Below are 20,863 nucleotides of genomic sequence, written 5' to 3' on the forward strand. Positions count from 1 at the left end.
AGTAAAAAAAAAAAAAAAAAAAAAAAATAGCCAGGTTTGGTGTCACACATCTGGAGTCCCAGCTACTCAGGAAGCTGAGGCAGGAGGATCACTTGAGCCTAGGAGTTCAAGGTTGCAGTGAGCTATGATTATGCCACTTCGCTCCTGCCTGGGCTACAAAGCAAGACTCTGTCTCAAAAAATAAATAAATAAAATAAAATAAAGTGAGGCACGAAGAGATTACAGAACCCACCCAAGAGCACACACACACCTAGAGAGAAGGCAAATCTGACTCTTAAACACGAGCTTGTCTCCATGGGCTGCCGCATCTCCTGGGGTTCTGCTGCTATGGGACCTGGCAAAGAAGAGATTCACGTTTTTCAGCTACAGTCTTAAGTTCATCTAGAAAACGACGCTGCCCAGAGAACTGTGCCGGACCTCCAACATCTGCGGTTCAAGAAGGCGACCCTACAGGTAAAGACTGGCAGAGTGGAGGCTCCAAGTCCTTTCCACAGGTAGGAGAAATGTGCACGCTTGAGGAAAGACCGGCCCTCAGAGTGGTGGGCCCAGGCAGGTGGGCCTGGAACTGCTGGCCACAGGGAGCTACAGCAGGTCAGAGAGAGGGGAGGGCCCACTATGACCCAGTGCTTAAATAACAATGGGTTTCTGGGATTGGAGCTGCAGAGCCAGGAGCCCCAGTGCCCTTTCCTCCTCCCACCGCCCACCAAAACATGGGGTCCAAGATCTTCTGTTGTTGCCGAAGACCAGCGAGGGGTCTTCTACCACTGCTGGCTTCCACAATCCAAGAATGTTCCAACAGCATCATCCACGGTCCTTTAGTAGGTTCCAGGAGTGGGTGTATGATAGTGTCGGGAACATCTGATGATTCTCTGTGCCTCGGCCTCCCCAGCCACCTCCTGCTGGGACATGCCCAGATTTCCTTCAGCCTTCTGGGAGTGTGGAAAGGGCATACTCAAACCTGTAACGACACAACCTAAAGACTCTATGAGTTATTAGAGATTAGTTATTAGGTAGCAGATATTCGTTGAAATCACTGGCTTTAGTCCTCCATAGTAGTTTATTGATTCATTTAATTTCTCACTGAGTTTGTGGTATTTTATTAGATGGTAGTTTAAACTCTGCCTCGGCTGCTTACTGAATTTGGGCATGTCGCCGACCCTCCCTCTCTAAGCCTCAGCATCCTTCTCTCCAAAATGAGGATAACGATAATATATCGCCCACTGTGCAGGCTGTTAGAAGATGAAGGGAGACACTGTGTGTAAGTGAATGCATATGGCCACACACAAAGAAGACATTCAGCAAATGATATCTGTGGATGTGTATTAGGATCAGCTGGGCCATGCTGAGGTAATGAGTGAACTCTAAAATCTCCATTGCTTTACCCAGCTTGAGATCATTCTTAGCTCACACAAGCAAACTTTTATTTTTAAAGCCATGAATGATCTGAGGAGTCTCTGAGTGGAGTATGGCCAAGATAGGTTATTCACGTATCACTCAAAGCCTTTACCCAGGATAAGTTTATTCCTCTGTTCTTTCAGATCTGAACACAAATTCTCTCCACAGTGCTGCACCAAACAGACATCCACGCCTCCCCCATGACAAACGCGTGATGCTCAAGGCGTGCACCCTCAGGAGGCCATGAGCATTCTAGTCGGCGGCACCCACGTGGTCCCTGAGGCTGCATGGCTGCTGCGCTTCCATGAGGAAGAGGGTGGTGGACAGGAGTCATGAAGACTGATTCAGAAACTCCCCTGCAGGAGGAGAAGATGTCTAAGCCATCCCTGTGCCACCACCAAGAGTCACTCCAGCTTCTGAAAAAGCCACCGTTGGGGGAGCTGCCTCCAATTAAAGTCTGTGGTCACATCAGAGGAAGTGTCTCTCCTCCTTCCCCCTTTGCCAGCCCTACCTCTGTGATTCCCAAGAATTAGACCCTGGCACCTCTTGGAAAGAAATGCGGTTTTATCATTTTAACACATTAACACATTTTTTTTCAGTCACTCCTAACCAACCTAACAAGGAAGTGCTCTATTAGGAGAGGCCAGTTTGCATAACAGGCCGCTGTCATAAACGTCCAGAGCTTGAGGGCACACAATTCTGCTCACCTACTGTGCGACTCCATTTGACGCTCAGGGCCACAGGGAACAGCAGGGCAGGTTGTGAAAAACTCTGCAAACAGCAGCCCTAGAGTTATGCAACACGTAGCCGGTGCAGATACGCAGCACTGCTCGTGCTGAAACACGGAGCATGCGACTGTGATTACCATGCAGAGGACCCCACATGGTTTCCACATTAGCCAGGGAGCCAGGCACAGAAGTGTATCACTCTGCCATAACAGGGCAAACACTTGGAGAGCAAAATGACAAAGAAGCATTTTGCCACTGACTTGGGGATTCATGGAAGGCTTCCTGGAGGAGATGGGGCTTCAGTTTTCTGAAGGTTGAAAGGGAGTTAGCCGGCCGGGCGCGGTGGCTCAAGCCTGTAATCCCAGCACTTTGGGAGGCCGAGACGGGCGGATCACAAGGTCAGGAGATCGAGACCATCCTGGCTAACACGGTGAAACCCCGTCTCTACTAAAAAATACAAAAACTAGCCCGGACGCCTGTAGTCCCAGCTACTCGGGAGGCTGAGGCAGGAGAATGGCGTGAACCCGGGAGGCGGAGCTTGCAGTGAGCTGAGATCCGGCCACTGCACTCCAGTCTGGGCGACACAGGGAGACTCTGTCTCAACAAAAAAAAAAAAAAAAAAAAAAAAGAAAGGGAGTTAGCCAAAAGGAGAGGGGATGATATTCCAGAAGGAGGGAATACAATCAGCAAAGTTGGAAAATAGGGACACGACCCGGGAAGGCATGAGGGTAGCAAAGTACCAAGTCTGGAGTAACTCAAGTGAAAACCTGAGCCAGGGTTTGGTGGGAGGTGAGCAGAACACCAAGAGCTTTGTATCCAGGGAAAGGGAGCTGGACTCTATCTTGAAAATAATGGGAAGCCACAGATGAGTTTTAAGCAACAAAGTGACACAGTCCTGATTTCCGACTTTTGTACTATGAACAGTGCCTTAGTCTGTTCGGGCTACTAAAATAAAATACCATAACTGGGTGACTTACAAACAACAGAAGTTTATTTCTCACAGTTTTGGAGGCTGGGAAATCCAAGCTCAAGGCTCCAGCAGAATCAGTGTCTGGTGAGGGCCCGTTCCTCATAGAGGGCGCTTCTTGCTGTGTTCTCACATAGCAGAAGGGGTGAGGGGTCTCTCTCAGGCTCTTTCATAAGGGCACTAATCTCAATCATGAGGGCTCTGCTCTCATGACCTAATCCTCCTAAACCTCCCAAAGTCTGCAATTCTGAAACCATCACCTTGGGAGTTAAGATTTCAACATATGAATTTGAGGGGACATTAGACCATAACAAACAAGGTGAGTTGGAAGACAACGCCTTTTTGTTTGTTTGTTTGAGATGGAGTCTTGCTCTGTCACCCAGCCTGAAGGGCAGTGGCATGATCTCCACTCACTGAAACCTCCACCTCCCAGGTGCAAGGATTCTCCTGCCTCAGCCTCCCAAGTAGCTACAGGAACGTGCCACTACACCCAGCTAATTTTTGTATTTTTAGTAGAAACAGGTTTTTGCCATTTTGGCCAGGCTGGTCTTAAACTCCTGACCTCAGGTGATCCGCCCACTTCAACCTCCCAAAGTGCTGGGATTACAGGCGTGAGCCACTGCACCTGGCCAGAAGACAACTTATTAATTAACACTCCTTGTGCCTGCCCTGCCTCAGAAAAGTGAAGAATAAAGGAATATGGCCATGGGATTGTGGAGTAAAAGTCACACCTTCAATGAAAAGCCCATCCTGGCTACAATTTGAAGGACGGATTTTTTTTTTTTTTTTTTTTTTTTTTTTTGAGACAGAGTCTCGCTCTGTCATCCAGGCTGAAGTGCAGTGGCGTGATCTCAGCTCACTGCAACCTCCATCTCTCGAGTTCAAGAGATTCTCCTGCCTTAGCCTCCCAAGTAGCTGGGATTACAGGTGCGTGTCACCACGATTTGAGTATAATAATCGCAATAGACAGTCCGGTACATTGCTTACTCTGTGCCAGGTCCTCTTCTAAGTGCTTCATAAATATCAACCCAATCAGCAAAATAACCCAAAAAGGTTAGAACTATTACTACCTGATTTTACAGATTAGGGAACTGAGACACAGGTTAAATAAATCTTTTAAGGTTTACACTAATTCACATAAAGTGCCAGAGCTAAGACTTGAACTCAAAAACGCAACTGCAGAGTCCACACTTTTAACCACTTGGTTATGCAGCCCCTCGATAATGGTAGAATGACATTCAGTTATTGCTCTGGACCCCAAATTGACTGTTCATTGCCTGCTCTTCAAAAATGGAACTGGCCCTTTAAATATTTTTATGTTGGTAGTTGGTGCAATGTTAGGCTCTGTCAGGAGGGGGTGCTAGAGACATTGGAGGAGGAAGGGGCCTTCCTTCCTGGTTGTAAGGGGCCCATCTTAACAGCACACAACTCACAGCTTCTCCAACATCACCCTCCTGCAGTGCAGGCAACTTTTCCAGAACAGGAATCCTGCAGAGGATGGTGGTCAGTAGCACTTTGCAACTAACAGCTTCTCCTAGTGTCCCCCACAAATAGGAGGTGTGCCTCTAATCAGACACCGTTCCATGACAGATATCCCTGGCACCCAAGGGCAGACTCTAGAACATTCTCCCAGACTTCTCTGCCATTGTAAGCCACAGCCACCCCCTTCCCAGCAAGATCTGGATCTCAGCTGGGGATAGAGCCTGGGGGTGTTCTTTCTTAGTTCTAGGGGTGCTGGCTGCTCCTTATGTCCATTATTCCTATATTCTTTAAAGCTCTCCTGACTTCTTACCACTCCTTCATTACTCCAATCCCCTGTTCTAGTTAGTACTTACATTAAACTTCTCAAATTCAAATTGTTATGTGGTTTCTGTCTCCCAATTGGATCATGACTAATGCAGAAATCCAATTAAGAGGCAGGGTTTATGTCTGTGGCCCCAGAACTACAGGAGGCAGACACAGGAGGATCACTTGAGGCCAGGAGTTTGAGATCAGCCTGAGCAACACAGCAAGACTCCATCTCTACCAAAACAAAACAAAACAAATTAAGCAACTGCCTAGGTGATCAGGACAGACAGTGATACAGGCCTACAGTAGGGCAGCAGCAGTAAGGATGAAGAGGGCCTTGAGTCGTATTTCTCAAGCAAGGCTGGCCAATTCTAACTCAGAACCGTACAGGAAAGAAGATTCTGGAGAATGAGGTCCTTGTGGTATTGAGGCCAAGTGGACAACACACAGCAGATCACTTAATTTTGGGCTATTCCAAGCTGGAGGGGCCTGTGGGACATCTGGATGGCCATTATTAAGAAGGTTGGCAATATTTAGCAGGAAAAGGTAAAAGAACTATAGCTGGAAGGAAGCAGAGGGGCTTACCACATGTGTGCGGAGTTGTCAGCTCACAGCATTGTGGCACCTCTTCCCCATGGGATGAGTGAGACCCCACTGGCATCCGTTGGGTGAAGATACAGTTCACTTTCCCAGACCTCATGTCCAGAGTCCTCTTCCACTGCCCGTTCTCATACTGTATCCACTGGACCCACCCTCTTACCCAGATTCCCCTTGTCCTGTGCATTCCTCACCTCCTCCCATGCCAGGGTCCCACTTTCCTTCTCCAGCAAACCCCATGTTCCTTATTTCTTGGAGCTGCTTCCTGCAACAACTATAGCAGTGCTTTACACAAAAAAGATGCTCCTTAAATGTCACTTCCTATTTTGATAATTTAGAAACTCCTTCACAGAAGGGATGCAAAGAAGCCTCCATCCTGTGACTTTTTTAAAGAGCTCTCAGACACAGGGTGACATCTTTCTTTGAAGGATTCTCAAATAACAACAATAACAATAATCATGGAGGCCACAGCTGGACTTACTTCTGATCATGGCAAACTAGCTTATATCAGACCAACCCTCCTGCTGACAGCAGTTTAAAAGCAATTGTTTTTTTTTTTCTTAAGTGTGTTTGAATGCATCAGAGAGATATCAACATAGTGAGGACATGAGGGGCCAAGATGCTGAAGAGGAAAGTACAGAGAGAGGAGATGAACAATGAAGCCTTCTTATCCCCTTGAGGCACCTGCCAAGTCCTAAGCAGAGTCCAAGTAGCTGAAAAGCAGAGTAAAGCTTTCAGAAGTCTCACAGCTTGGGGTAACAAAAATTGGAGGTTTAGGACTCACCATGAAAGAGGAGTCCTGGTTAGAGAGATATATATATATTACATTTATATATATAATATAAATATATTATATATTAATATATATTAATACACATATATGTATATATACACACATATTTATATACATATATATATATTAGCTAAAACCCCTGAAGGGCTACAGCCTGAGAGTAAGGTGTAATCACAACTAGACTAGCTCTTACAAAGCCCAGGGTCAAGTTTATCTCAAGCCTACTTTTCCCAGAGGTAAAAGTAAATCCTGTCTGAGGGAAGATCCAGAGCCTTGTATATCTCCTTTGATATTTCATTTTTCAAAATATCTAGCATTTAATGAAAAATTACCATGAATATCAAAAAATAAGACCAACTGACTGAAGAGCAAAAGGAAAAAAAAAAACAGATATTGGAGTTTGCAGACATGAACTTTAAAAGCAGTACAATTAGCAGGGCGTGGTGGCTCACGCCTGTAATCCCAGCACTTTGGGAGGCCGAGGCAGGCAGATCACGAGGTCAGGAGATCAAGACCATCCTGGTAACACGGTGAAACCCCGTCTCTACTAAAAATGCAAAAAAAAATTAGCCGGGCGTGGTGGCGGGCACCTGTAATCCCAGCTACTCAGGAGGCTGAGGCAGGAGAATGGCGTGAGCCTGGGAGGCGGAGCTTGCTGTGAGCTAAGATCGCGCCACTGCACTCCAGCCTGGGTGATAGAGCGAGACTTCGTCTCAAAAAAAAAAAAGCAGTACAATTAAATATTGAGAAGAATAGATGACAAGATTGGTAATTTCATTTGAGAACTGGAAACTATTTTTTAAAAAACAAAATTGTGGAACTGAACGTTATGATAGATGAAATTAAAGACTCAGGCTGGGCATGGTGGCTCACACCTGTAATCCCAGTGCTTTAGGAGGCAGAGGCAAGAGGATTACTTGAGGCCAGAAGTTCGAGATCAGCCTGGGCAACACAGCAAAATCCCGTCTCAACAAAAAATTTAAAAATTGGCCAGGCGTGGTGGCACCTGCCTATCGTCCTAGCTACTTGGGAGTCTTAGGTCCCAGGAGTTTAAGGCTGCAGTGACCTGTGATTGTGCCCACTCCAGCCTGGGCAACAAGCAAGACCCTACCTCTTAAAAAAAAAAAAAAAGTTAGAAACTGGATTGACTTTTAAATGAAACATAGGGTTAACAAAAAAACTCAATTGATAGGATTAAACACAAATGAAGACAAGATTAATGGAGAAGACTAGTCAGTAGAAAATATCCAGACTGAATCACAAAGAGCCAAAAGAATGGAAAAATACCAAGAAGTGTCTTAGAGATATAGTGAAAAGGTCTAACACTTATCATTAGAGTCCTGAACAAGATGAGAGAAGAGGGTGAATGCCGTGATGAAAGATATCATGTCACAGATTCAAGATGTGCTGTGAACAAGCACAAGCAAGAAAAATACCTTAAAAGCTACAGCTAGGCACATCAGAATATAACTGCTAAAACTCATAGAAAATGTTAAGAGCAACAATGGGGCTGACAGATGACTTCTCAACAGAAACAATAGAAACCAAAGACATTTTCAAAAGGTGAAAAGAAAATAACTGCACTAACCTAGAATTCCTTACTTACCAAAAATATCTTCCAAGAACAAAAACAAAATACACACTTCTCAGCAAACAAAAATTGAATTCATCACAAGATCCGTACTGAAAGGAAAACACTAAAGGTATTTCTAAATATACTATACTAAATGTGATACTATATTGAAGAAAAATTCTAAAGTTAGTTCCAGGAGAAGAAGGATCCAAAATAGATGCACAGAAATACAGAAAGGAACGAAGGGTAATAAAAAAGAAATAACAAATAAAGAGTAATAAAAAGTAACGTGAATAAATCTAAATGAATATTGACTCTAGAAAGCATTAATAAGAATGTCTGTTGTGGCTTAAAATACAGAGAAAACTGAAATCCATGACAAGACTACCACAACAGGTAGAAAGGTGAAAGAACTGTATAGTTGTTGGGGCCAGGCCTGGTAGCTCTCACCTGTAATCCCAGCACTTTGGGAGGCTGAGGCAGGTGGATCACTTGAGATCAGGAGATCGAGACCAGCCTGGACAATATGGTGAAACCCTGTCTCTACTAAAAATACGAAAATTGTCAGGGTGTGGTGGTGCACACTTGTAATTCCAGCTACTCAGGAGGCTGAGGCGGGAGAATCGCTTGAAGCTGGGAGGCAGGAGGTTGCAGTGAGCCAAGATTGTGCCACTGCACTCTAGCCTGGGCCACAGAGGGAGACTCTGTCTCAAAAAAAAAAAAAAAAAAAAAAAAATTGTGTAGTTGCTGGGTTGTCCAGAAAATGGTAGAAGTAACCACTTATAATACACTTCAGTTAGTCAAGGATGCTTGTTAAATCTAGGATAAGAACTAAAAGAAAAGTATACTTCATATGCTAATAAAGGAGAAATTACCCAGAACAAACAACCTTAATCCAAAAGAAGGAAAAAAGACAGAAAAAAGAAAAGAACACAGTAAGAGAAAAACCAATAGAAAGACTTATTAGTAAGATGGTACATTCAAACCCAAGTCTATCAATAAACACATTAGACATAGTGTAGTAAATACTCCGAATTTAAAAAAATCTTAATTTCAAAAAAGCAAATCTTACATGCCTACAAGGGTGAAACCTTAAATGTAAGAATATGGAGGTCAAAAGTAAAAGGATGAACAAAGATATACTATGCAATGACTATTCAAAAGAAAGCTAATTTCCTCTCAGTAAGCAAGGAATAGAGAGGAAATTTTCTCAACTTGTTAAAGAATATCTCATTTGGGCATGGTGGCTCAGGCCTGAAATCTCAACACTCTGGAAGGCTGAGGTGGGAGGATCAACTCCAGGAGTTCAAGACCAGCCTAGGCAACAAAATGAGACCCCCATCTCTACAAAAAACTAAAAAAATTTGGCTGGATGTGGTGGCCCAGGCCAGGCACGATGGCTCACGCCTGTAATCTCAGCACTTTGGGAGGCCAAGGTTGGTGGATCACCTGAACTAAGGAGTTCAAGACCAAACTGAGCAACACTAACATGACAGAACCCTGTCTCTACCAAAAATACTAAAATTAGCCAGGCATGCAATGCATGCCTGTGGTCCCAGCTACTCAGGAGGCTGAGGTGAGAGGATCACTTGAGCCTGGGAGGCAGAGGTTGCAGTGAGCCAAGATCCCACCACTCCACTCCAACCTGGGTGACAGAGTGAGATTCCATTTCAAAAAAAAAAACAATTGGCCAGGTATGGTATAGACCCAGCTACTCAGGAGGATTGCTTGAGCGCCGGAGATCAAGACTGTAGTAAGCTGTGATCGTGCTACTGCACTCCAGCCTCCAGCCTGGGTGACAGAGTGAGACCCTGTCTCAAAACAAAACAAAACAAAACAAAAAAACTACTAGGGCTGGGCATGGTGGCTCATGCCTATAATCCCCAGCACTTTGGGAGGCCGAGGCGGGCGGATCACAGGGTCAAGTGATCAAGACCATCCTGGCCAACATGGTGAAACCTGATCTTTACTAAAAACACAAAACAACTAGCTGGGTGTGGTGGCACACGCCTGTAGTCCTAGCTACTGGGAGGCTGAGGCAGAAGAATTGCTTGAACCCAGGAAGTAGAGGTTGCAGTGAGGCGAGATGGGGCCACTGCACTCCAGCCTGGTGATGGAGCAAGACTCTGTCTCAAAAACAAAACAAAACAAAACAAAACAAAAAAACCTACCAAAAAGTCCGGAGCTAACATTATATTTAATAGTGAAGGCCAGGCATGGTGGCTCACGCCAGTAATCCCAGCACTTTGGGAGCCCAAGGAGGGCAGATCACCTGAGGTCAGGAGTTTGAGACGAAGCTGGCCAATGTGAAGAAACCCCGTCTCTACCAAAGAAAAAAAAAAGTATAAAAATTAGTCGGGTATGGTGGTGCAGATCTATAATCCCAGCTACTCGGGAGGCTGAGGCAGGAAAATTGCTTGAACCCAGGAGATGGAGGTTCCAGTGAGCTGAGATCACGCCACTGTACTCCAGCCTGGGCAACAGAGCAAGACTCTGTCTCAAAAAAAAAAAAAAAAATAGTGAGACACTAGAAACTCCCACTACAATCATAAACAAGGCAAGAATGTTCCCTCTTACCACTACTCTTCAACATCATACTGGAAGTCCAAGCCAATGAAATAGGACAAGAAAAGGAAATAAAAAGTATGCAGATATACAGATGAGGAAGGAAGAAATAAACTGTCTTTGTTTACAGGTTCCGAGATGATTATCTCATCAACAAAAGAATCAACAAAGAAACTCCTAAAACTAATGAGAGATTATAGCAAGGTTGCAGGATACAATATGAATAGATAAAAGTCAATCACTTTCCCATATATTAGCAATGAACAAATGAAATTTGAAACTAAATATACAATACTATTTTTATTAGCACCCCAAAAAATAAGATATTTAGGTATAAATCTTATAAATCTAACAAAATATGTACAAGATCTGTAAGAAAAATTACAAAAAAAAACTGTAGGAAAAGGGAAAAACCTCTACAAAACTGATAAAAGAAATCAAAGAACAGCTAAATAAATGAAGATAGATTCTATGTTTGTAGACAGAAATCAATATGGTGAAAATGTCAGTTCTTGCAACTTGATCTATGGATTTGATGCCATCCCAATCAAAATAAACAGTGAGTTGTTTTGTGGATATTGACAAACTGATTCTAAAGTTTACATGGAAAGGCATAAGACACACAATAGCCAAATCAACATTGAGAGAGAAGAACAAAGTTGGAGGACTCACAATATCCAATTTCAAGACTTACTATAAAGCTACAGTAATCATGACAGTGTGTTTTTGGGAAAGAACAGACACATAGATCAATGGAACAAATAGAGAGCCCAGAAATAGACCCACATAAGTATAGTCAACTGATCCTTGGGAAAAAAAAAGCAAAGGCAATACAATGGAGCAAAGAGAGTCTTTTCAACAAATGGTGCTGGAACAATATGCAAAAACTTAATCCAGATAGAGACCTTACATCCTTCAGAAAAACTAACTCAAAATGAATTACAGACCTAAATGTAAAAACACTCAACTATAAGATAACATAGGATAACATAAACTAGAAGCCAACAGCAGCCAGCAGCTGCAGAAGAAACGTCCCCCACTGACTGAGCCCTTACTGTGGACCAGGCTCTGTGCTTCACATCAATCGCTTCCATTAACCCCCCTTATTATCACACTCCCCCCTTAGTAGATGAGGAAATTAGGTACAGGAAGTACAGAAAGAGTGAGTATCTGGCCCAAAATCAACGGTTTGCTCTTTATCTCCTTGCTATGTTATCTCTGGATGCTGAATTCCAGAGATTTGACTAAAATCTTTATTGACATAAATATACCCCATGGCACTGAAATAGGTGAGGTCTGAGGCAGACTGAATAGCCTTAACTGTTAATGACCTGCTACATCAACAAAAATATACATCAGGTATCTACAATATACATGACAAAAAAATTTTTAAGCAACAATTTATTGAGTTTTCACTCAAGTTTAGAATTCAAAGTTGCAAGCACTTGACACTTTTTTACATCATTATTTAATCCTTACTACAACAACCTGCCAAGTACATGCTCTCATCCCCATCCTACAGATGAGGAATGAGATTCAATGAGAGGAAGAACATTGTTCTTAAGTGGAAGAACTTGAATTAGAATAAATGGAACTCTAGAATCCATGCTTCACTCTCACTCGAAGACATCGCACTGCCTCCACGATGGCCACAACTATCACTAACACAGAGCCTTAAGACTTAGGAGCTGGCTGGGCATGGTAGTTCACACCTGTAATCCCAGCACCATGGGAGGCCAAGGCAGGAGGATCACTTGAGGCCAGGAGTTCAAGACTAGGCTGGGCAACAAGACCCTATCTCTCTGAAAAAATTACATTTAAAAAAAATAAATAAAAATTAAATAAAATTTAAAAACTGATGAGCATTCTTGTGTGTAGTATGCGATCTTCACAGCAACCCTGTAAAGTAGGTGAGACAGAGATCATAGGGATTTTATAAGTGAGGAAACTGAGGCACAGATGCAGAGAAATGTACATTGTGGGCATACCCTGAAAGCCCTACCCACTAGGTGAGACCATCATCCATTCTAAAGAAAGGAAAAGGCAGGAAAAGAAACACACATCAAAGGTTCTTAAGTAGACCTTAAAATTGAAAAACTGCTGCTTTGTCATTTACAAACACATTTTTATTCTCTGTTATTTACTTACCAGGATTCTAGGACTGAATGAGAAATACAGGCTTCTTTCTATTGGTCATATTCACAGCCAACATTTCCTCTGTGCCAGGTCAGAAAGACAGTGGTCACCTCCGTGAATAATTTCCTTGAGCAAAACTGCTCTCAGCCTTGACTAAAGCAGCCTTTCCAGGGGCTGGTCTATACCCATGGTCTCTCTTCTCTGGCACACAGAAAGTGAATGGTCAGACTCATCTCTTGAATGGTGAGCCACGTGCTTATTACATTTCTTGCTCTCCAGATCCACTTTATTAAAAAGTGAAATGACAATCAGAACGGTTAAGTGACTTAGCCAAGGTCACACAACTTGGAAGCAGCAGATCAGGAAGAAAATTCCAGGTCTGCTAGGTAGGCCAGTCTTCTGTCCAAGGGCATCCTAGGCCCAGGTCATCTCAGCCATGTGGGGTTGCCAGATGTTTCTGCATCTGGATAGACAGGTCAAGAGCTACGAAGGGGCAGAATAAGCTAGAAATTCCCAGAACTTTGGACCTAGAAGGGCCCTTAAAAATCATCCAGGCCGGTTGTGGTGCCTCACATCTGTAATCCCAGCACTTTGGGAGGCCGAGGCGGGCGGATCACCTGGGGTCAGGAGTTCAAGACCAGCCTGGTTAACATGGCAAAACCCCATCTCTACTAAAAATACAAAAAAAAGTATCCAGGCATAGTGGTGCACACCTGTAGTCCCAGCTACTTAGGAGGCTGAGGCATGGGAATCACTTGAACCCAGGCGACAGAGTTTGCAGTGAGCCAAGATCGTGCCACTGCACTCCAGCCTGGGTGATGGTGCAAGATTCCATCTCAATTAAAAAGAAAAAAAAAAAAAAAATCATCCAATCCACCCATTATATAGATGGGCAAACTGAGGACCAGGCAAAGAAAGCAACTTGCCAAAAATTACACAGCTTGAACTGGCAGATCAGGTCCAGAACCCAGGTCCATAGCAATGTCATCATTCAAGTGAGTTTGGACAGCAATCTGCAAAAGCTGCTGTGAGGATGGCAAAGCAATCAATCTACCGGATTTTTTTTTTTCCTTAGTGGTCCAGGTCATGCACAAAAAGTACAAGGTGTAGTCTCTGTCCTTAAGGAGTTTACAGTCTAGTTAGAAAAACTGGCATATACACAGGAAAACAAAATCAATACCATAAAACATCAGAACAGGCAACAGCTGTATCAAGAATTTAAAGGAGGCAGAGAGCAGCAGGGTTGGCTGTGTGGGAAGGCTTCCTAAAGAAGGGCTTAAGAAAGCTGGACTTTGAAGCATGAATAGGAGTCCAACAAATGGAAAGGAATAGGTATGTCAGTCCAGGAAAGAGCTTCAACCCATAAAGGGGTTTTGTGGGAGATGAAGCCAAAATCGCAGATGAAGGCTAGGTCTTGGGGGCTGGGGATCCTTCAGATACCAGGTCAGGGCATTTGGACTTGGGTCGATGAAACAATAGGTCTTCAAACTTGTTTCAGGAGCAGATCACTTGGAAGCCTCTGAGCTCTTCACAGAATTCCACAAGTGGCTGATCACACTTCATTCCAGGACAGTGTTTGTGTCGGGAAACATAACCAGTGTTCTACATCTGTAATATAAAACCACAGCCACAAGCGTGCATGCCTGTGAACAAAGTAAGTCCTCAAGTCAAACAGGATCAATCTTTCTCAAATATTCCTGTCAACAGTTATCTGCCCTTGATCTCTTTCTTCTGTGTCTTCTGTAGCCTGTATACTGGTAGACAACATGTACACGTACCACTGCTTTTCACAAAATATGGGGGAGAAAAACATAAAAAATTGAGAGAATTCTGAAAACATTTTTTCTTTATATTGGAAAAAGGCAGTCTGATAATTTTAGGGGTTCAAGGCAACGCCACATAGAACAGTATTCTCTCTGAGCCTCAGTTTCCCCATCTGGCATGAAGGGGTTGGAAATGGAAACATCTGAGGCCAAGTTTTGGACACATAATTTGCCCTGTCTGGTCATCTTCATGCCTCCTGGGCTCTCTGGACAATGAAAGCGATAGGGGTCCAGTCCTTCCATACGTGTCCACAGTTCTAAGCAGCAGAAAGAGTAGCTTTGGTGGGACTAGCTCTGTAACCATCAGCTCCTGCAAAGGCCAGGGGGTCAGCATGAGATGTCAAACAGCATGAGATTTGTGTGCTGGGCCCTGGAGTGAGCACAACACCCCAGTGGCTGACATCACGAGCCCCTTTTGGAGTGCCCCTAGATGCTTCTCTCCTCACCTGGGGCTCCCCATTGGCCATCTTGGGCTCCTGAAGCCTTCCCGACTGCTCAGTCTTGGAGGAACATGAGTACCTTCATCCCTAGGTCACCTGGCCAGGAACGGGCAGCAACCTGTGCCCAGGACGTAGGCTTCTATGAGCTGGCAGGGGCATGGAATTCTCGGAGAGTTCGTGTGTCGTGTCCCCATTGCCTGAGGGAGCTGGGAGGTCACTAGAAGCCGGATGTAGTAGCCGCCAAACACTGCCAGCAGCTGGCGCGCCATTTCCTAGAAGAGGCAGGGAAGCAGATTGAATACCACAGGGGAGCCCCTTGAGGAAAAACGGCTTAGGCACCAGGGGAAGGCCACACTGCTTTCTTGCCCCTGGACCCAGGAGTGATGCTCACTAGGAAGAACCAGGCCAGGTCAGCACCTGGGACTCTCAGAAGATGTCAGCCTGGTCCAGAAGCCCAGCTCTGCAATCCATGGCCTGTGGGGCTCCTGCAGCTTCAGTGTCCTCATTGCCAAGGTGGGTAACTAATTACTGAATGGCAATAATAATACGCACAAAAAAAATACGCAACCTCGAAGCCCTAGAGAAATTACCTAATTTCTAATTATCTAATTTTTTAAGCCTAGTTGGCCGGGCATGGTTGTTCACACCTGTAATCCCAGCACTTTGGGAGGCCAAGGTAAGAAGATCACTTGAGGTCAGGAGTTTGAGACCAGCCTGGGCAACAGAGCAAGACTCTGTCTCTACAAAAATAAAAATTAAATTAAAAATATATTTCAAAAGCATAAAAAGAAAGTAAACCTAGCCAGCCACAAATACATTCTTTTTCCACTTTCAAATGTCTATGAGTCTGTCAAGTACGTGAGATCAAAGTGACTCACTTGAAGAAAATTACTAGTTAAATGTGGAGGTGGGGAGAGGAATATTCCCATTACAGCAGAATTCTTTAATTCATATGAGGTACCTTGTAGATTTGTTTACACAAGTACTCCTAACATATTAAAAGAAACTGCTTACATTTAAATATGACACTGACAGTAAAAGAAAAAAAAGAAAGAAAAACATAAAAAAGGGAAAAAAAAGAGATTGATTACCAAAATTAGGTTTATCACAAAAGGACAAGTACTGTATGATTCCACTAATACGAGGCACCTAGAGTAATCAGTTCACAGGGAGAGAAAATAAAATGGTGGTTTCTAGGGGTTGAGGGGAGGGAGGAAGAAGGAAAGGGGAAGTTAGTGTTTAAAGGGCACAGAGCTTCAATTTGGGAAGACGAAAATATTTTGCAGATGGCTGATGGTGATGGTTGCATAACAATGTAAATGTACCTGATGCTGCTGAACCATATACTTAAAATGGTTAAGATGGTAAATTTTATATTATGTATATTTGCCACAATAAAAAAATTTTAAGTAAAAAAGAATTTAAAAATTGCATTTAATGTACTTTTTTTTCTTTTTTAAAGACACAGTACAGCCGGGTACAGTGGCTCATGCCTGTAATCCCAGCATTTTGAGAGGCCAAGGCGGGCAGATCACTTGAGGTCAGGAGTTCGAGACCAGCCTGGTCAACATGGTGAAACCCCATCTCTACTAAAAATCCAAAAACAATTTAGCCGGGCATGCTGACACATGCCTGTAATACCAGCTACTTGGGAGGTTGAGGCAGGAGAATCACTTGAACCCAGAAGGCAGAGGTTACAGTGAGCCAAGATCGCACCATTGCACTCCAGCCTGTGCAAAAAGAGCAAAACTCCGTTTCAAAAAAAAAAAGACATAGGATCTTACTATGTTGCTCAGGCTGGTCTTGAACTCCTGGGCTCCTGCCTTGGCCTCCCTACAGTGTTGGGATTACAGGTGTGAGCCACTGTGCTAGGCCTTACTGCACATTCTTATTAACACAGTTGGTCTGTAAAGATCCATTCACTGGTATAGAAAATGGGATCTCAGGGGAAATGCTTAAATTCCTTAAGCATAGTGTTGAAGCTCTTTCACAATACTTGTGTCCACTCTGAATGTAATGAAATAAGGTGTGGGTTACACTAGGTATGTCTGTAGAGTTAGTAATTAAGAATAGGCTTTAAAGTCAAAAAGGCCAAGAGGGAATTTCAACTCAGCCACTCTATGACTAACCCAGAGCAGTCACTTCACATTATTGAGCCCATTTCCTCATTGGTAGAATAAGGAAAATAGTAGCACTGACCCCTGTAAGTTAGAGTGAGGATTAAAGAGACTAATAGAGGCCGGGTGCATTGGCTCACCCATGTAATCCCAGCACTTTCGGAGGCCAAGGCAGGTGCATCACCCGAGGTCAAGAGCTCGAGAACAGCCTGGCCAACATGGTAAAATGCCGTGTCTACTAAAATTACAAAAATTAGCCGGCCATCGTGGCAGACGTCTGTAATCCTAGCTACTCAGGAGGTGGAAGCAATAGGATCGCTTCAATCCGGGGGGTGGAGTTTGCAGTGAGCTGAGACCACACCACTTCACTCTAGCCTGGGCAGAAGAGTGAAACTCCATCTCGGGGGAAAAAAAAAAAAAAAAAAAAGGGAGAGACTAATAGACAGAAAGCATTGAGTCCGGTGCCTAGTTCTCCACAAATGGCATCAATATCTTTCCGTCATTATCACTCAAAAAAGCAGAAACCCCACATGGTTCATAAGATTAGCTTTTGTTTCAAGTTATCCTTTGTGCTAGAAAATATAAAACACCAAATAGTTTACCACTCACCAGCTCAGATCGGTCTTCTCGCCAATTTACTCTAAAATCAATAATATAAGAAGCAAAGAACCATAGCAAGAACATTGGCTTACTTAGAATCAGCAGGGCTGGCTTCTGCCCTGGGCTTACTGCACTCTCCCTTTCTGGCAACCTTGGGCAAGTCAGCTGACCTCTTGGAACCTTATTTCACCCATCAAGGAAGAAGGGAAAATAATTCATACCTCGAAGAGTATGCTAATGAATTTTATGCATGAGAAAAATCCGTAAAAATGTAAGAGGTCATTATTACGGTCTTTCCATCTTTTACAGGCCCTGGGTTCCTACTGAAATGTGACCATCTGGCACAGGTTGAGACTTGGGCATCGATTATATTTTTCCTAACTAAATTATAAGGGCAGCTACTTTAAAAACATGTGCACACACACTTGATACTCATGACAGGAAATTGTATTACTATTAGTTGGAATGAATCTGAGAATAATCATTTAAAAGACCCATATTTAATGGGCTATTGCACAAAAACCCACAGATGCATGTCACAAGAAAGTACATAACCTTATCAATCTCTTCTCTTAAAAAAAAAAAAATCAATAGGATAAAGTGAAGAGGTTAATACATTTATCATTTCTCTCTTTTTTTTTTTTTTTTTTTTTTAATATTTTGGCAGGGCACGGCGGCTCACACCTGTGATCCTAACACTTTTGGAGGCCGAAGCGGATGGATCACTTGAGCTCAGGAGTTCAAGACGAGCCTTGGCAACATGGTAAAACCCCGTCTCTAAATAAAAATTTAAAAATTTATATAAAAAGATAAAAGATTTTGGGCCGGGCGCGGTGGCTCACGCCTGTAATCCCAGCACTTTGGGAGGCCGAGGCGGGCGGATCACAAGGTCAGGAGATCGAGACCATCCTGGCTAACACTGTGAAACCCCGTCTCTACTAAAAATGCAAAAAATTAGCCGGGCGAGGCGGCGGGCGCCTGTAGTCCCAGCTACTCGGGAGGCTGAGGCAGGAGAATGGCGTGAACCCGGGAGGCGGAGCTTGCAGTGAGCCGAGATCGCGCCACTGCACTCCAGCCTGGGCGACTAAGCGAGACTCTGTCTCAAAAAAAAAAAAAAAAAAAAAAGATAAAAGATTTTAATAGAGGCCAGGCATGGTGGCTCACACCTGTAATCTCAGCACTTTGTTCAAGTGAGCCACCGCACCACCCTGTCACTTTCTTTTTTAAATAGTGCTACCTGCAGGCTTCCTACTCCCCACCAGTACAAAAAAGAAAGTCTGGGCTGGTTTGGACCTTGAATTCCCAAACCTCTTGGCTAAAAAGATATAAGTGCTCTTCTGAAGTTTCAAATGTCACCTGAGGTCACCATCACTGCTTGTCTCCCCGACAGTGGGTCTGTCCTCATGATGAGAAGAAGGTAGCACAAGCTGCAAACCACATTTTCAGATTTCTGGTCTGCCAGTGCTGAGCCATAGCCAAGAGGCAGCGTGGATGGCAGGACCCAAGGGAACTCTGGGGCGGGAGGAATTGGAATTCAACAGAAATGCAAAGAAGTGGGAGGTCGAGGCAGGTAGATCTCTTGAGCCCAAGAGTTGGAGACCAGCCTGGGCAACATGGCAAAACCCTGACTCTAATAAAAATACAAAAAATTAGCCAGGCATGGTGGCACATGCCTACAGTATCAACTACTCAGGAGGCTGAGGTGGGAGGATTGCTTGAGCCTGGGAAGTTGAGGCCACAGTGAGCAGTGATCACACCACTGCACCCCAGCCTGGGTGACAGGAGTGAGACCCTGTCTCAAAATAAAACGAAACAAAAAAAAATGCAAAGAGGAGTCAACTATCTAACTGCAATTAAAGTAGATGAATGAATGGTTGGATAGATGAATAAATAATTGATTAATTGACTAAGATCCAAATATTTGTCAATATGTTCATGGTTAAGTAAGTTATAATCTATCAACATGCAACTACCCATCCAATGCAACCATCAAAAAGAATATCCAAGATATTAAATAATGCAACAAAAAGTCCCAACAAATATAAAATGCTTAACTATTTTTTTAAGTGCTAGGGTGAAGAATGAAAAGATCGAAAACTCTGAGCTAGATTTGTATAGTGTCTACCAACTGAGAGAAGCTATGTCCCGGGGAATCTAGGAAGCCTCCACATATGCAATTCCCCCGAGGGAGGATGGCCCCAACTATCCCCAGTGCCTGTTACCTCCGGCTCGGCCTCAGGAACGAGCTGATGAAGCTCAGTCTGCACGAGTGGCCTCTCGTTAGGACAAGAATTGCCAGGCAGGAGAGGAGCATCCTCCAAGTCCTCAGGCCCCTCCGCTGTTACAGGGCTCACCCCAGTCTCCATGACAACACACAACTGGCTCAGTCTGCTCCTCAGCAAGGACTGCAAAGGAAACAGAGAAGGGGCTCAGGAGTGCCTAAATCAGGTGGTATCTGCGAGGCTGAGTCCCTCCCCAGGCTGCAGACAGAGCAGAGGATGAGGTCTCAGACTCAGACGATGACCTCAGAAAAAGCTGGTCACATGGGTGGTATTACATAATTCCCTACAGATGGTCATTAATAGTTTCTAAATATTTTTCCTTTTATGGTCAGGCACAGTGGCTCACACCTGTAATCCCAGCACTTTGGGAGGCCGAGGCGGGCGGATCACTTGAGGCTAGGAGTTCAAGACCAGCCTGGCCAACATTGTGAAACCTCGTGTCCACTAAAAATACAAAAATTAGCTGGGCGTGGTGGCGCATGCCTGTAGACCCAGCTACTCGGAAGGCTGAGGCATGAGAATTGCTTGAACCTGGGAGGCAGAGGTTGCAGTGAACCAAGATGGTACCATTGCACTCCAGCCTGGGTGACAGAGCAAGACTCTGCCTCAAAACAAACAAATAAACAAATGCCTTTCCTTTCATGCCCTCACTTGCTCAAAACAGCCTGGGATGTGGGTATCTTTATCCATATGTTGCAAATGAATAAACTGAGACTCAAAGCCCTGCCTGCGGCCACATAGGAACTAATGAGCCAGATTCAGGGCTAAGTTACAACTCTGACTTCAAGACCCACTGCAGCCGGGGCTCAGAAAAGGCTGATCCTAGAGAAGGAGTCCAGGCTTCAGCGACAGGAGGCCTGGCCTCCAAACCTGGGCATCACTAGCCAGCTTTATGACCACAGGCCGGTAATAGGTCATCCTGGAGACTGTTTCCTCCTCTGCAGAAGCAGAGCAAGATCCCTCTGGTTTTCTTAATAAATGGTAGAAAGGCACTGTGAACAAGTAAAAGTTGCCTCAATGCATGATACTTTGGGATCCACCAAAATTTATTATTAGTAT

General features: G+C 44.1%; 2 protein-coding genes across 5 annotated transcripts in view; one reads left to right on the forward strand and one right to left on the reverse strand.

The window, feature by feature from the left end:
• The first annotated feature begins 710 nt into the window (after window positions 1-710).
• On the forward strand, window positions 711-1,866 carry TEX53 (testis expressed 53). Its single transcript, XM_045373723.2, is given in 3 exon segments — window positions 711-735; window positions 738-818; window positions 1,539-1,866. Coding segments are annotated over 3 exon segments (210 nt in total). The 3' UTR covers window positions 1,643-1,866.
• Window positions 1,867-12,510: 10,644 nt separating this feature from the next.
• Window positions 12,511-20,863, reverse strand: part of TMEM268 (transmembrane protein 268) — a 35,632-nt gene continuing 27,279 nt past the window's right edge. For all 4 annotated transcript variants that reach the window (XM_074016704.1, XM_005580962.4, XM_045373722.3 and 1 more), the window contains 2 exons: window positions 19,745-19,927; window positions 12,511-15,077 (listed from right to left, as the gene is read on the reverse strand). In XM_074016704.1, coding sequence (XP_073872805.1) covers window positions 14,898-15,077; window positions 19,745-19,927 — 363 coding nt within the window. In that variant the 3' untranslated portion in view covers window positions 12,511-14,897. The remainder of the gene's footprint in view (window positions 15,078-19,744; window positions 19,928-20,863) is intronic.

This window comes from Macaca fascicularis, chromosome 15 (genome assembly GCF_037993035.2).
Source record: "Macaca fascicularis isolate 582-1 chromosome 15, T2T-MFA8v1.1".
Classification (NCBI taxonomy): Eukaryota; Metazoa; Chordata; class Mammalia; order Primates; family Cercopithecidae; genus Macaca; species Macaca fascicularis.